Source organism: Canis lupus, chromosome 1 (genome assembly GCF_003254725.2).
Source record: "Canis lupus dingo isolate Sandy chromosome 1, ASM325472v2, whole genome shotgun sequence".
In the NCBI taxonomy this organism is placed as follows: Eukaryota; Metazoa; Chordata; class Mammalia; order Carnivora; family Canidae; genus Canis; species Canis lupus.
In genome coordinates this window covers 101037641-101053542 of record NC_064243.1, presented here as the reverse complement: position 1 = coordinate 101053542, position 15902 = coordinate 101037641, and the positions used below count along the sequence as shown (strand labels likewise).

Genomic DNA, 15902 nt, shown 5'->3' with positions numbered 1-15902 from the left:
TCTGTTCTGATCTTTATATCTTCTCCTTTACCTTGGTTGTATTCTAAAGTAAGCATTTAGTACAATAATGTTTCCTCACAGCATTGTGACTTCATCCTGCAAATTTTCATTACATTTTATTCAGCTCTAATGATTCTTGATTTCTTTAGAAACTCTAATGGGTTCATAGATTATTGTTTAGTTTTCTAGTGTTCTGGAGTATTTTCCTTATCTTTTGATTTCTAGTTTATTTTATGTTTGGTATGTTTAAATTTGTTAAAGTATTTATGACCTAAGATATAGCCTAATTTATTGAATATCCTAAAAGACCTCCTAAAAGAATGTGTGTTCTGCTGTCATTGAGTGGAGTTTCTGTAAATGTCTGTGTTGTGCCCAAGATTGTGGAGAAACCACCAAGGAGCCGACACCGATGCAAACGCACGAGGGTTTATTTACAAGCTCGAGCTTGGGTCCAAGTATACCCGACACAACAGACCAGGGGCTTGGACCCGAGGTTAAGAGGTATAGCAGTTTTATAGGGGCCAGTGGCCAATGAGGATTATAACATACAGAAAGTTACATGGTCATGTCGGTCCACAAGCAGGTGACCAATTGAATTACGATTCACCCTCTAAGGTCCGTTTGAACTAGCCTGTTATTCTGGTCAGAATTGGTACGCAAGTTTGGTGGGCAAAGGGCGGGGTTTATATTCTTTGATGGTTGGGTGTTCCACATTCCTATATGAGCCGGTGGCTTGTCTAGAGTGGGGGAGTGGTTTCTTCCTGTAACAGGGATGGTGTTCAGTTCTTGGTCTGAGATGGCTGACAAAGTATAATATTAAACCCAACGGCCCCAGTTTCTCAGCCTTCACAGTCTGGACAGTCCTCTTGGTAGTAGTCAAATTTTCTATAACCTTACTGACCTAAACTGTTTAGTATTTTTGTCAATTCCAAAGAGAGGGATGATGAAGTTCTGATGTATAGCTGTCCTGAAGTATAACTGTTCATCTTTTGAATTCTATCATTTTCTATTTCGGGTATTTTATTTTATTTTTTTTTAAGATTTTATTTATTCATGATAGAGAGAGAGAGGCAGAGACACAGGCAGAGGGAGATGCAGGCTCCATGCTGGGAGCCTGATGCGGGACTTGATCCTGGGTCTCCAGGATCGCGCCCTGGGCCAAAGGCAGGCACTAAACCACCGAGCCACCCAGGGATCCCTGTTTTGGGTATTTTAAAGCTCTGTTGTTTGGTGCACTAAATGGTTCACATTTAATATTGGTATGTTAACCCTTTCATTAAGTAATATCCTTTTTGTACCTGTTCATTTTCTTGCCTTTGAAGCATACTTTGAGTGATTAATATGGTCCCTACTGCATGTTTTGATTAATATTTTGCATGGTTTATATCTTTATAATTTTCAACTTTATCTGTATCATTATATTTGAAGTAGTTTCTTATAACAGCATATAGTTGGGTCATACTTTACTTTTTAATCCATTCTTCTATCTTTTAATTGGTAAGTTACATGAAATTTGTTTTTTGTTTGTGTTCCCTTTATATTGTACGTCTTGTTTTCTGGTTGTTTTTGTTATTTTGCTTTTCTGTTTTGTGTTTGTTATTTTGCTCTCCTGTAGGTTACTTCAGCATTTTTTAGATTTCCATTTGATGTATCTATAACATTTTTGAATGTTGTCTTAATTTTTATATTCTAAGTATTATACATAACTTATCACAGTCTAATATCAGCATTTTAGCACTTTGATGTATAGAAACCTTAATTCCATTAGATTCCTTAACATTTTCCATTTTTAATTATTCTAAGTATTTTCTCTTTATACATGGAGCACTATGTTGGATGTTATAATTTGTGCCCCACCTGTCAAAAGATTTTCTACAAAATTCATGAAGTGTATGGTCTGTTTACCTCTATTATTAACCATTCCGTTCTTTCTCCCTTCCTGAAGACCCAGGCCTTCTGTTAACATTTCCCTGCAAATTTCCTGTACCCTTTCTTCTGAGGTAGGTCTGCTGTTGACAAAGGACTTTGTTTTCCTTTATCTAAAAAGGTTTCTATGTCCCTTTCATCCCTGAAGGATGTTTTTTGTGGGATAAAAGACTTGGGGTTTACAGTTCTTATAGTAGAAGAGAAACATGTTACCTCCCTCTGTCCTCCTGGTTTCAGATGAGAAATCTACTGCTATTCACCATTGTTACCCTGTCTGTAGTGCATCCTTTCTGTCAAGGACTTTTACGGTGTTTTTATCTATAGATTTCATCAGTTTTATGTGTTGTGCTTTTGGCTTTCTAGTAAGGTTTTTTTAGGGGTTTTTTTTGTTTTTTTTAATTTGAGAGAGTGCAAGCACATGAGTGAGGGGAGGGGCAGGGCAGAAGGAGAAGTAGATGCTCTTCCTGAGCAAGGAGCCCAACATGGGGCCCGATCTCAGGACTCTGGGATCATAATCTGAACCAAAGGCAGACACTTAACTGATTGAGGCACCCCAGTTTTTTTCTCAGTTTAATTTCTACTTAATTCTTTTTTACATTTTCTATTTCCTTGTCTAGTATCTAGTATATAATTCCAAAGAAGGACTCTTAAAAAACAGGCTATACTGTGTAGTCCAAAGTTGTGATTCTCTAGTGGTTTATCTTGATGTTGGAATAGAAGTCCTAACATATCTGGAGAAATGAAGATCCTGTTATCCACAAATATTTCTAAAACTGATCTTAAAACTGAAAACTGCAGATTATTCAGGGTTTTAGTCTCCATGGGAAATTGTGTGTAAAATTCCCCAGGTCTCTAAGCCTTGTTACAGTCCCAGAGGAGGTCTTCAAGGGTCACTCTTGCTCGTTGCCGTTGGACACATATCTCCAATCTCTGATTTTTTTAGGACCTATTTTATAACCTCACTGCTTGGTCTTTAACTTTTCCTTCTTAATCCTCTTCTATCCTCTTAATCTATACTTGTGTACTGGTCTCTAGTGTCACCCCAGGTGCTTTCTGCCCCACATGCCCAGTGAGCTCTGCCCTTCTCTCTCCTAGACACACCCTGTGTAACTGTTCTGTCCACTGTCTGTCCCCACCTTCTCATGTCCCTTCACCCCACTGACGACTAAACCATGGTCTCCACCACTGTCACTGGACTTAAGCAAGTCTCACAAAGTTCCCTCTTGTCCCCCCCACTCCCCTCCACCCAACACACACACTCTGATTGGACCTTTTTACTGCTGCCCACCACTTTGACTTGAGAGACTTTCCTGGTTTCTGTGAGCTCCTGCCCTACTTCAGAGGGTCTGCACCGTCTTCCATCTATTGCTAAACAGTTGTGCTGCTCAGAATCTGTCACCCTTGCTCTCTCACTTGTAAGGTGTTCCATGACTGAGTTAATTCCCTCCTTGAGGCATTTTATGCTCAGTGAAATACAGAGTTCCCCAAATCCTTGTCTCCAGGTTGACTGTTTCTCTCTGGTCATCCTTCCACGCCTTGTTAGTATTCTTACATACTGAGCCTGTAGGCATGTGTCATGTGGTCACAGTCATCACCTTGAGGATGCACTCCTAATAATCATGGGAGCAAGCAGATATGGTATGTTATTATGTTTCCCTCATTGTTTTGAATGCTCTACACCTTTATATACATTAATTCTTTTAATTTTTGTGATAATTCTATGTGGCAGATTATGTTATCCCTATCTTACAGATCAGAAAACTAAGGCGCAAAGAAGTGAAAAGCGTGTGTCGAAGGTTTCATAGTTGATTAGGAAGTGTGGGATTTGGGATTGGAGGTCAGGTAGACAGGCTGCAGAATCCATGTCCTTATCACTTTACTGCCTCTCCCAGGGCAGGTCTATGCACTCCTTCAAAACAGAATAGAGTGCTGTCATTTGTCTGCAAATTATTTTTCTCATTTGCCAGTATATCTTGACTATCCCTATACGTTGGATAAATCAAACTCTTTTAACAGCTGCATAATCTGTTACAACTGTGCAGAAAGTACAGAGGAGGGCTTGAGGTGGCAGTGAGGTAGAGGCATGCATTTGGTTTTTAGTGTTGTTTGAGGTGCTCAAAATCTCAGTGAATGTCACCGTCTTCTGTCTTGTTGCCCAAGTCGGACACTTTGCACCCATTTTTGATCATCCCCACTTCTAGCCATTGTCTCACTGTGGTGTTCATTTTACCTCTGCCCCCCCTCCCCTTGTAGATTCAGTATGTGTGACTTAACGATGGTGACACAGCACAGGGTGTTTTTTATTTTATCGTAATGTTTGGGTCTCTCACAGACTGTTCACACAAAGCTGTTTGTATAGTTGGCACAGTACATGACCTGTTGACCTCAAAGAGAATCTGCACAGGCCTGTATGGCCATATTAGTAAATTTTTAGAAATCCCAGTGAATGCTTGTGTCAGGAATCCTCAAGATCATCCCCAGTTGCAGTGATTTACTAGGAAGACTCATAGGACTTGACATTTTATCAGACTCCATAGCTATGACTTATTATAGCAAAAAGAGAGAAAGCAAACACAGCCAAGGGATGAGATACAAGGACTGAGGAAGGCCAGAGGACATGAGACAAGCATCCAGAGTCCTGTCTCAGGGAAGTCACACAGGACAGGCTTAATTTGAGTTCCATCAAGGAGTTACGACCAGGGGAAAAAAAAAAAAAAGAATTACGACCAGGATTTAAAAACTCTTCTAGGGGAGCTCATACGACACTCAGTACCCAGGTTTTTTCTAGGGGTGGGGCTCTCCTATCATGTAACAAGCTCTAGATTTCCAAAGGGATGGCAGGCATTCAATGTAAACAACATTGTTTACCCCAGAAACTTGGGCACACTGAGATACTCCTGTCCTGGCTACTGGGAAACCTACTGATACCTAAGTTCTCAAGCCTCAGCCAAGGGCAAACCTTACAAACTCAGAGGAGAGTTGTTCTCTGACCTGCAGTGTTCCTTCCTTATACAGACTGAAATGGTTTAAAAAAGAAAAGCTGGGCAGCCCCGGTGGCGCAGTGGTTTAGTGCCACCTGCAGCCCAGGGCGTGATCCTGGAGACCCTGGATCAAGTCCCACATCAGGCTCCCTGCATGGAGCCTGCTTCTCCCTTTGCCTGTGTCTCTGCCTCTCTGTATGTCTCTCATGAATAAATAAATAAAATCTTAAAAAAAAAAAGCTGATTAAATTTCTGTAACAACAGAAAGGCAGTTCTTACAGCACCAAGTTAAGAGTCGTATATTTGGAGGCTTATGAGCATAATGCACCAAAACCAAAAAAACAGACACAGTTGAACTTAGAAACAAGCCAGGATTTAAATTAGTGAACACAAGGTACAGGGAAATCTGGTGAGAAAGGACTTTATTTCTTACAAATGCTGATTGTGTGTATACACACCACTAATGACTATATACACACATACATATGTATATACCTGAGATGTATGTTACATGTATGTGTGTGTATATATGGCCTCAAGTGGCCTGGCTTCCAAGTATACCCATTTATTACCTTTATAAAAATAGGCCAGATTGATGTGATGTGTTTTCTATAGTACATGTCAGCAATAATCTCATTTCTTTGTTCCTGCTGCTCATACGCCACCTCTGACTTTAACAAACAATACCAAATATGTGTATTACTTGAGATTAGTGTGTTGCAGGCATCATCAAGTTGATGGATCCTTCAGTGTGACTGGGAGGGAGTGGAAGCATTGGGCTCCAGCTGAGAGGGCCCTCCACAGAGACATGATGCAGGAAACCTGTGGGAGTCTGGCCTCTGGGAATCTGCAGCTCCCTCTCCTCACACCCTGGCCCACGGACAGTCTTTCCTGTCTCAGTTGTGGCATGCAGGGATGCATCAGGAATGCTCAGTGATGTCATCCTTGAGTTCTGAGGGTCAACGACCTGTAATCTTACAGATAGGTTACACGTCTCACAGTTGAATGGTTTGAACTAAATAGTAAATAGGCAGCTCTTTTTGCCTTTCTTGTAGCAGTGGAGCATTAAGAGCATGGGGCCCCTCGTCAGACTGCCTGGACATACTTCCTGGCTTGTTCTTAGCTGCTGGATGACTTTTAAAAGTCCATTTATTCTGCTTCTATTTCTGTGTCAAACAGGTGTTTTCCCACTGTGACCTTGCTGCCATGCATCCACTGCCATCTCCCTGGTCCATCCAGACATCATCTAACACCTCAGCTTCTGCTTTACCTTCCACTTTTATCCTCAAGTTGATTCTCCACCCGGAGGCCAGAGATAGGGCTCAGACTTGGTCGTGTAGGGCTCACCCCCAGCCTTTTCCCCGAAATGTTTCATGACTTCCCTTCACTCTGGGGAGAAAAACCAAATCCTTCACATGGCCCATCCATAAAGCCTTACTGGGGTGAGATGTGCCTAATTTACTACCTTTTCTCTTGCAAGACTCTGGTCTCCACTTCCTGCTTCCCTTTCCTTCGTTTTTGCACCTGCTATGGCCTTTTTCCCTCTGCCTGCTGCACATTTAGGGCACATTCATCCCTCCCATATAATTTCAAATGGCATTTCATCAGGGAACCTTGACCGGAACACCCATCTAGATCATAATCATGTACACATAGGGTTCTTTGCTCCCTTAAACCACCTTCCTGCTTGATGGTGTGCTAGGCGGATTCGCTCGACTCAGAACTGCTTTTACATTCACACTGTCTGGTACAGCACAGGGACACAGGTCAATGTCACCAAGGTCAAGGTCACACAGGGTAAAAAGTCCAGGGGAAACCAAGCACAAGCTGCCAGGTGTTCCTTCCCAGTGCAGTTGTACAAGGGTTTGCTGAAGTCTTTGGCAAAGATGTGTGACATTATGTGCAAACATCACCGATGAGGGAAAGCCACACAAGCTTCAGTGTCCAGGGTTTCTTATGAGGCATGCAGTACCTTCATGACTGAACACGGATGCTCAGTGGGGTCGCAGAAGGCAAAGATACAGAGACTCAGGCATACAAACTGGATAAATCTGGTCAAACTGATGCAGCGGGGCTTGCAGATAACAGTAACAGGCATAAAGTCACTCTTAACCAGTTGAGATACTACAAGGACGCAGGTTGTCTTCCTGGAGCTGCTCAAGGGCCAGTCCTTTGGAATGTGTAGCATTTGAGCCATGAAAGCCTGTTCAATTAACACTTCCTGCACAGTCCACCTTGGCCCTTGGCCTAGGCTCTGTGACAGAACAGTGATCTCTGCATGGTGTCTCTGTAGTAAAGCATTTCTATGAAGGTAACTGTAGTATCAGAAATCTTATTGTTGAAGGGGGCAGTGTGGAGTATGGGTAGAGCTAAATAACAACCATATTGCAGAATAATTACATATATATTCATAAGTTTTGTACTAATTTATTTGTTTCTTTTGATCAACCGATATTTGTAATTTGTGATAGACCGCCTCCCCTGTCCGAATCTTAATTTAAATCCTCATCCTCACCCATCTGGAAAATAGCCTTATTGATCTTCCCTTTTCATGCCCCTTCTATGGTTTAATTTCCACACAATACCCGGATTGATCTTTTTTTTTTTTTAACAAATTTTTATTGATTTATGATAGTCACACAGAGAGAGAGAGAGAGAGAGGCAGAGACACAGGCAGAGGGAGAAGCAGGCTCCATGCCGGGAGCCCGACGTGGGATTCGATCCCGGGTCTCCAGGATCACGCCCTGGGCCAAAGGCAGGTGCCAAACCGCTGCGCCACCCAGGGATCCCTCGGATTGATCTTTTAAGTGACGTGAACCAGATTCCATTACCATTCAGCTCAACTCCCCCTCCCCCCCCCAGGATGGTTATCTATTTCACAGTGTACTAACTATATATTTTTATTTCTCTGTGGTCTGGCATCTGGAGCCTTTCTGCCTGGGGAGACACTATCCCATTCCCCCCACTCCCACCCTTCCCCACCCCCCATCAGGACTAGCTAACAGCTTTGCCAGGACCTCACTATTCATATGCAAACTACCTACCTCTCCCTGGCTCCCAAACTCCAGGAGGTAATATTCCTCTGCCCTGAAACTCCAGGACCAGGTACTAGACCGGAAGTGACACATGCTCTAAAGTCCCTCCAGTATTATTCAAATAAGTCAGTCCTAAACTGTTTACCTGTCTTGCCTTACCTTTCCTGCCAAAAAACAAAACAAAAAACCTACACATTATAAATGTGCTTTCTACATCACGGCTGTCGCCTCCTGACCCACCCTGGTGCTTCTCCATATCACCTTGTGTGGTATGCCTGATAAAAAAGACAGATGAGCTGGAGGCAAGGATAGTCACAACATCCTGCCTATGGCTTCCAACACCCCAGGGCTGACAGATCTCGAGCCACGGGTGCAGAGCCCGTGCTTTCCTCTTCCACCGTACACTAGGGTAACCCCTAGGGTCATTATAATGCATTTGCATTGCAGTTTTGTCCCCTTCCCCCCCCATGAGAGAAGGTTGCCAAAAGGGTTCTGATACAAATCTCCTAGGGTCGGGATCCCTGGGTGGCTCAGCGGTTTAGAGCCTACCTTTGGCCCAGGGCATGATCCTGGAGTCCTGGGATCCAGTCCCGCATCAGGCTCCCTCTATGGAGCCTGCTTCTCCCTTTGCCTGTGTCTTTGCCTCTCTCTCCCTGTCTCTCATGAATAAATACATAAAATCTTAAAAAAGAAAAAATCTTGTAGGGTAGACAACTCCCCCTCCCAACCAGTGGGAGGAATCTCCCAAATGATTGGAAGTAGAGACCACTCCCTCCCTGAGCCATGACCCCCATTTACTTAAGAAGATCCCTGTAGCCTAGGGAGTGATCACCTCTGGACCTGCCTGCTTTCCCACCTTGACAGTGTACTGTCCTTAATAAACTGCTTTGTGCTTGCTCCCTTCCTTCTTCCTGTCTTTATCTGAGAGTAGATCCCCAAGTAAATCTTTTGTGGGGAATCCAAGAACTGAGATCTCCAAATATACAACACAGAATCTCCTACCAGTAACATGCCCTAACTCTTATTTGTTAGGGATGTGGGAGCATAAACTTCGTTCATGACAACTACTTCTAGGTCTGCTGCCTTACCATATCTGATTAAACAAATCACAGGTACATTTTAGATAACATTCTGGAGCATTTACAACCTCCTTACAAAGGCTGGTATGTTTCTGCACAATTTGTCTCCGTTTATCTCTCTAACTCATGTAATCCCAGTTGAACCCCTGCAGTTGCAGCTCTAGACACACTAGCCTTCTGGCTTTTCCTCAGGCACCCTGTGCTCTCCCAAACCAAGAATGTCTTTCTCAAAAGACTTAGGAGCTATCTCTTTGAAATGCAGACATAATGGGAGAGAGAATCCTTATCTCCCAGTTCCTCTGGGAAGGTAGACACCTAACTTTGGTGGGCACCTTGCTCCAAGTTGCAAAACAAGATCAATCAACCCTGCAACTCTGCCAATGAGAAACTGTCATCACCTTGAATTGTTGCTTTTCTCCAATGGGTTTTGTTCAAAACAACTGTCCCAACTTCCTCTTCCTTCATAAAATAACTTTTCTGTTAGGTTTGCCTATGGTTTTACCATAGCTTGCATGTTTCTAGTTGCAATTCTATGCTATTTCCAAATAACCTCATTTTTTGCTGGTAAAATAACTTTTTAAGGTTAACACTACCTTCTACCCTCAGGTAATGAGAAGTTTGTTTTCCCTTATAGAAAGCCAATATAGCAGCCAATTTACCCCAATTATGAGGTAAATTGAGGATGAATTATGTATAACAAATGGTGCTGTCATGTTTTCCTACTTGAGAGGACTAATTATTGTCTATGTTGAAAATATGTAATGGGAGACATTGAGAAAGCCGGTGTCTGCATGGATGTATGAAAGGGTATTTTTCTGACTTTGCCATCTCTCAGCAATAATTTGTGATATGGCATCACATTCTGGTTTAAAGCTATTTCAGTAATAAACTTTTTTTACTTGTCTACTATCTTTGTGGAGTTTTCTGGGTTGGGAAAAGATTTTTTTTCTTTTTAAGTTATATTTCTCCAGCAACTTATATTGTTATCTAAAAGAATTCCATTTAAAACTTTTTGAAACTTCTGTGTTTGCCAAACAAATAAACATGGGGGCTGATTTTACTATTTGAGACCCCAAATGAAAACTGATTACACGGTCTGTGAAAATTAATAAAAGGAAATTTCACTAAAATGGAGTCAGGAGGCCAGAGGAGAAGCTCTCACATGTGGCCTACGGATGTCAATCACAGACCCCAACAGAAAAATCCACAACAGGAAAAAATCATCAATAATAAGCCCCAAGGAGAAAAGATAGCATTTTCTATAAGAAATCGACCCCCACCCTCACCCCTTGCAACTCGAACAATGAGAAACTGCCTTTTACTAAAGTGTTTGTTGCTTTTCTCCAACGGACTTTCCTTCAAAACAACTCCCAAATTTCCTTCTCCATAACATGTGTTCCTTTCCTAGGTTTGAGGGACTAGCCTATGGTTTTTGTTGTAGCTTCCTTGTCTCTAATTGTAATAGTTTGTTATTTCCAAATAACCCCCATCCTTTTTCTTTTTGCTGGTAAAATATTTCTGCTGGTCCAACACACACATGGAGGCAAGGGGTGAATTGACTGTGCGTCGAGCCTGTAGTCCTGGGATGGGGGTGGGGGGGCTGGCCTCGGGGGTTGGGGATGAACTGGACAGAGTAAGAGCTGCAGGACATTGGGGGAGGAGGCAGAAATATTGGGAAGCGTGATGGAGAAGGGCCCTGGAGAACAAACCCCGAGTCGGACACGTGGGGGCCGTGAGGGCGGCGCACACGTGGTTTGAGGGTTTGCAGACGCCACGTGGGCACCCCGGCAACTTCTTGCAGTTGGTGTCTACTCATTCACACGTGCACCGTGTCAGTTCATTAATGCATTCGCGCTTTCATGGAGTCCACCATGTAGGCCTCATCCAACGAGACCATTGGCAACGTACCCTCTCCGCGGCCCTCAATTCTTTCGTCTTCTGAGGCTCCTGAAGCCCCAGCTCCCGGTGTCCCCCCGCCCCCCGCCGGTCTCTTCGCTAAGCTTGAGCGGAAGCTCCCATTCCTTCCTCCTCTATTGGAGACGCTGCCTAAGCGCTCATAAGCCTCCACCAATGGGAGTCGGCCAGGAACTGTCGGCTCAGCCAATGAGTGGGACGCTGGAATAAAAGCCCACGGGCGCCATCCTCCGGGTATCCTAGGCGTTGGTGGATCCAGGGACCCTCATCCGGGGAGCCTCCTGGGGTGCCTTGTGTGGGAGCACGCAGGCCGCGTGGAGCAGGGTGGCGTCCAAGGAGCCTCGCGCTCAGTGCCACCTCCCCTGCGCCTTTCCACGAAAGCGTCCTGCGCCTTCGCCTTTTCCCCTCGGGAGTCGCCCGGACACCGTGATGCTGTCGGGCAGCGCTCAGCCCGCAAGCGAAGGCGAGAAGACCCAGGAACAGAGCAAAGGTTGAGAAGGGCTGGTGTCAGTTGTTGGGGTGGAGGGTGCCCAGAAGGAAGTGCTGACTTCTGTCTGTTCGTCTGCCTCACGTAGATGCAGCAGGCCACGTGGAGCTCAGCGTCCCGCCCGGGTGAGAGACTGGAGTGGGAAGGGGGAGCAAAGAAATGAAGAGCTGGCGGCACGTGTGGTGTGTCCGCTTCTGGCCTGAGCGCTGTGCCTCGAGAAGGGCAAGGGGCAGGGGCGGGGCCGGGGGAGACTCCCCGCTTGCCCTCCACCCACCTCCTAAACAGGCTCCTTTTTTCCACTCCTTTCAGGCGGCGCCTCACCATCGATGACTTTGAAATCGGGCGCCCTCTTGGCAAGGGAAAATTTGGGAACGTGTACCTGGCTCGGCTCAAGGAAAGCCACTTCATTGTGGCCCTGAAAGTCCTCTTCAAGTCCCAGATAGAAAAGGAAGGACTGGAGCACCAGCTGCGCAGGGAAATTGAAATCCAGGCGCATCTACAGTAGGACAGTCTGCATGAGAATCTGGCACTGGCTTCCCACTCTTCTGTTCTCTCTTCCATCTCTGGAGTCTGAACCCATTTCCCCCAAACGACCCTCAAATAGGCCACCTTGATTCCACCTTGAAGATTTGTTTCTGCATTTCATTACACTTATACCATGTATCCTCCGTTTCAGATGCCAAAATCTTGATGTGTGCTCCGGTTGTCTCACACACTCGAGTATCAAACTGCTATTACTCTGGTCCCAGCAGTTTGCCCCTTGTGTGACCAGTCACTTGTAATAGCATCAGGAATTGGGTCTTACAAATCTGACCTTTCCTCTGTCCCTTCTCCAGACACCCCAATATCCTACGCCTGTACAACTATTTCCATGATGCACGCCGCGTGTACCTGATTCTGGAATATGCTCCAAGGGGTGAGCTCTATAAGGAGCTGCAAAAGAGCCACACATTAGATGAACAGCACACAGCCACGGTGAGGTGGAGGCCTGCGGGCTTTGGGGCCCATGAGTTTACTGTGGACTAGTGTGTGTGGGGGGGGGGTGCATCACTACTTGTGGTTGTCATTAGTGTCCAGTGTTTTTTTTCCTTTATTTCTGAATTCTATACCTTTGATATGATACATATATCCCATAACTTCAAATTTTGATACTCTAATTACCCCAGAATATTAATAATTAGTGTGTATGAATTTGGATTCTTTGGTTGTAAGCAAGACAATCTAACTCCACTACTTTATGCAGAAAAGCATGTTGAAAGCCTATGGAGGATTTCACTGAATAAGTGAGTGGAGCCGGCTTAGAATAGGAAGCAAGAGATTTCTAGAGGGCTCCAGATGGGAAATCAGAGCAACAATTATCCCAGCAGACGGGTTGGGTCAACTTGCTATCTGAATATTCTTGCAATTTTCCTCCTGTTTTTGTATCATTTCTTCAGGCCTCAGGACCTGTGTCTAGCTACTTGCTGTGGTAGGGCAAAAGGGAGGTTCTGTATACTTTAGCATCTATCCTATAAGACTTCATAAAATGAGATGAATCCCTTCCCCACCAATAATTGTGGTGCCATTAAGGAAGTAATGGTTGGTAAGCAGGAAATAAAAAGATTCCATTACAACTATAAAATTCATGTGAGTATTTTATCTCATGGAAATTGTGGCTGGCTTCATTTCTCGACTTTTTCTTTGCTCACTCAGATAATGGAGGAATTGGCAGATGCTCTGACTTACTGCCACGAGAAAAAGGTGATTCACCGGGATATTAAACCAGAGAACCTACTGCTCGGGTTCAAGGGTGAGGTGAAAATTGCAGACTTTGGCTGGTCTGTGCACACACCATCTCTGAGGTAGGTCAGGTGATGGCATGGGCCCTGGGTGCCAGTTAGGAATGATCCAATTTAATTTATTCCACGTATAAGACCCAGATACAAAGTTAGGTTTGTATTTGAGTACTGCCTTTTCCTTTTTTTTTTTTTTTTTAGTACTGCCTTTTTCATATGCATATATTTAATGTACATTTGTAGATTGAAAGAATGTGGCTCAACCTTATCTTTTACCTTTTGTTCTCTGTTAACATAGAATTTTCCCAGTTAGCTTCCATGTAAATAAGAATCATTGCTCCATAATTCCAGGAATTTTACTTGGTCCCTCTTGATGTATCATGAGTTTGTTCAAAATCTCTATTGATGCCCAGAATATTCTGAAAATATTCCGGATCATGAGCTACATAACTATATGAATAATTCCAAAATATGGAATTGATAGGTCCCAGTATTTTCCTCTCCTAAAACTTGACCCTTATTATTATTTTTAAAAATTTTATTTATTCATGAGAGACAAAGAGAGAGAGGCAGAGACACAGGCAGAGGGAGAAGCAGGCTCTCTGCAGGGAGCCTGATGCAGGACTTGATCCCAGGACCCCAGGATCATGACCTGAGCTGAAGACAGACGCTCAACCGCTGAGCCACCCAGGAGTCCCCCTTGATCCTTATAAAAACTTGGTGTTTCCAGGGACACCTGGGTGGTTCAGCAGTTGAGTGTCTGCCTTGGGCTCAGGACATGATCCCAAGGGACTGGGGCTCAAGTCCTGCATTAGGCTCCTCACAGGGAGCCTGCTTCTCCCTCTGCCTGTGTCTCTGCCTCTCTCTGTGTGTCTCTCATGAATAAATAAAATCTTAAAAAAAAAAAAAATCTTGGTGTTTCCAAATTCCTATGCACAGGAAGGGACTGCTTGGACTTTTTAGGGTCTCCTGTCTCATCAGAATCTAGAAAAGGAGGGTTACCCTTGTTCTGGGCCTCTGCACAGTGGTCCCTTCTCTGCTGTCTTCTAGGAGAAAGACAATGTGTGGGACTCTGGACTACTTGCCCCCAGAAATGATTGAGAGGAGAACATACAATGAGAAGGTTGATCTGTGGTGCATTGGAGTACTTTGCTATGAGCTGTTGGTAGGATATCCACCCTTTGAGAGCCCTTCCCATAATGAGACCTACAGACGCATCCTCAAGGTAGGAAGGCTACACGCTGGGCATTCACTGGGTAGCCAAGACTGCAGGGCCTGGGGTGCACACAAAAGTTGTCTAATAAGATCCAGAACAGTGCCTTGAATGGTCTCAAGGAATGGATAAAACACACAGCACACAAATTAACCACATTCTCTTCTGTCTTCTCTGGCCTCATCAGGTAGACCTACGATTTCCCCCATCATTACCTTTGGGGGCCCAGGACTTAGTCTCCAAGCTTCTCAGATACCAGCCTTTGGAAAGGCTACCCTTGGCCCAGATCATGGAGCACCCCTGGGTCAGGGCCCACTCGAGGAGGGTGTTGCCTCCATCTGTTCAAATGGCTTCTTGAGGCCTGTCTGCACCTGTTTCATTGTGTTTGTTCAGAGCTTTGCTGGCTCTCTTTTGTTTCTTCTAAGATGCTAATTAATAAAAGCTGAATCATTTTGTACTAGTTGTGTATAGTTATTTGAGTTGGCATGTGACTGGGCAAAATCTTTATTTCTTGTAGAAACTCTTTCCCATAAGAGTGTCCCAAGATGATGTCCCTCCTGGCCCCCAGGGATGGTGACTCAACTATTCACCTTAAAAACTAGTAACTATTTTGTACAGATAACCACTCTGGTGGTGTATAACATACTACCTGTTACATTGGCTTCTAGACTCAATTTACTATACCCCATATTTTCAGGAGTATGCCATTTGTAAAACAGGACTCTGATTAATCCAGAGGTCCACCCTCTTTATACTGACATTCAGCATGCTACCATCTCTGAGATAAAATGTTTCACTGCACAACAATGCCATTCAATTCTCGAATTCACTAGCACCTCCATGGTGTGTCATACTCTGATTACATGAAATAAATCATCTCCTAACTTAAAAATAGTTTATATGGAGTTAATGTTACTTCCTTCACCATATTCTACATGGTTTCCTCAATGTGAAATGTCCAGCACATGCAGGACCACATCTCTGTGTATGACCAGACCCAGTAATATAAGTCAGCTACTTGACTCTCAGATGGACAGCCCCACTATTGTAGATCTGTAATTTAAATGCTCCAGGACGCTGGCTCATGAGTTTTCATCTGCACCTCCAAGGCCCATATTTCTGTGCTCTCTAGCTTTGTCCTATCAGTGCTCTTTAATGAATATTTCAGTTAAACACCTGGAAATTCCTAATTAACTGGTTTGTTCATAGGTACCTGCAATATTACTCAGTTTGGTGCTGGACATCACTGGGCACATTTTTGGGAGGTAGATACACAGAGAAAAGTCAACTAGGGCTTCCACATTGACTATCAGGTGATTTATGTCTAAATTATGAAAACTCTCAGACATGCTTTACAATAGGGATTTCAAAGTTTCTCCAATAGCTACATAGTTTTCCTCACCACTGATTCTGGACATTCTGCCTCCTATGACACAGAATATAAATTCTTAACTTTGCTATCTGATGTACATCCTTTCCTCAAACCATTCAA

General features: G+C 44.0%; 2 protein-coding genes across 2 annotated transcripts in view; both read left to right on the top strand.

Moving 5' to 3' along the window:
* LOC112643665 (uncharacterized) overlaps positions 1–15902 on the top strand; it is a 54341-nt gene that overhangs the window by 17475 nt on the left and 20964 nt on the right. Inside the window, exons 6-10 of the mRNA XM_049108476.1 lie at positions 11107–11425; positions 11732–11923; positions 12259–12397; positions 13115–13263; positions 14248–14422. Of these exons, the coding sequence (XP_048964433.1) occupies positions 11107–11425; positions 11732–11923; positions 12259–12397; positions 13115–13263; positions 14248–14422 (974 nt within the window). The remainder of the gene's footprint in view (positions 1–11106; positions 11426–11731; positions 11924–12258; positions 12398–13114; positions 13264–14247; positions 14423–15902) is intronic.
* AURKC (aurora kinase C) lies at positions 11217–14867 on the top strand. Its single transcript, XM_025423720.3, has 7 exons — positions 11217–11425; positions 11511–11547; positions 11732–11923; positions 12259–12397; positions 13115–13263; positions 14248–14422; positions 14598–14867. Exons 1-7 carry the CDS (start codon positions 11365–11367, stop codon positions 14766–14768), a joined length of 924 nt encoding a protein of 307 aa, XP_025279505.1. The 5' UTR covers positions 11217–11364; the 3' UTR covers positions 14769–14867.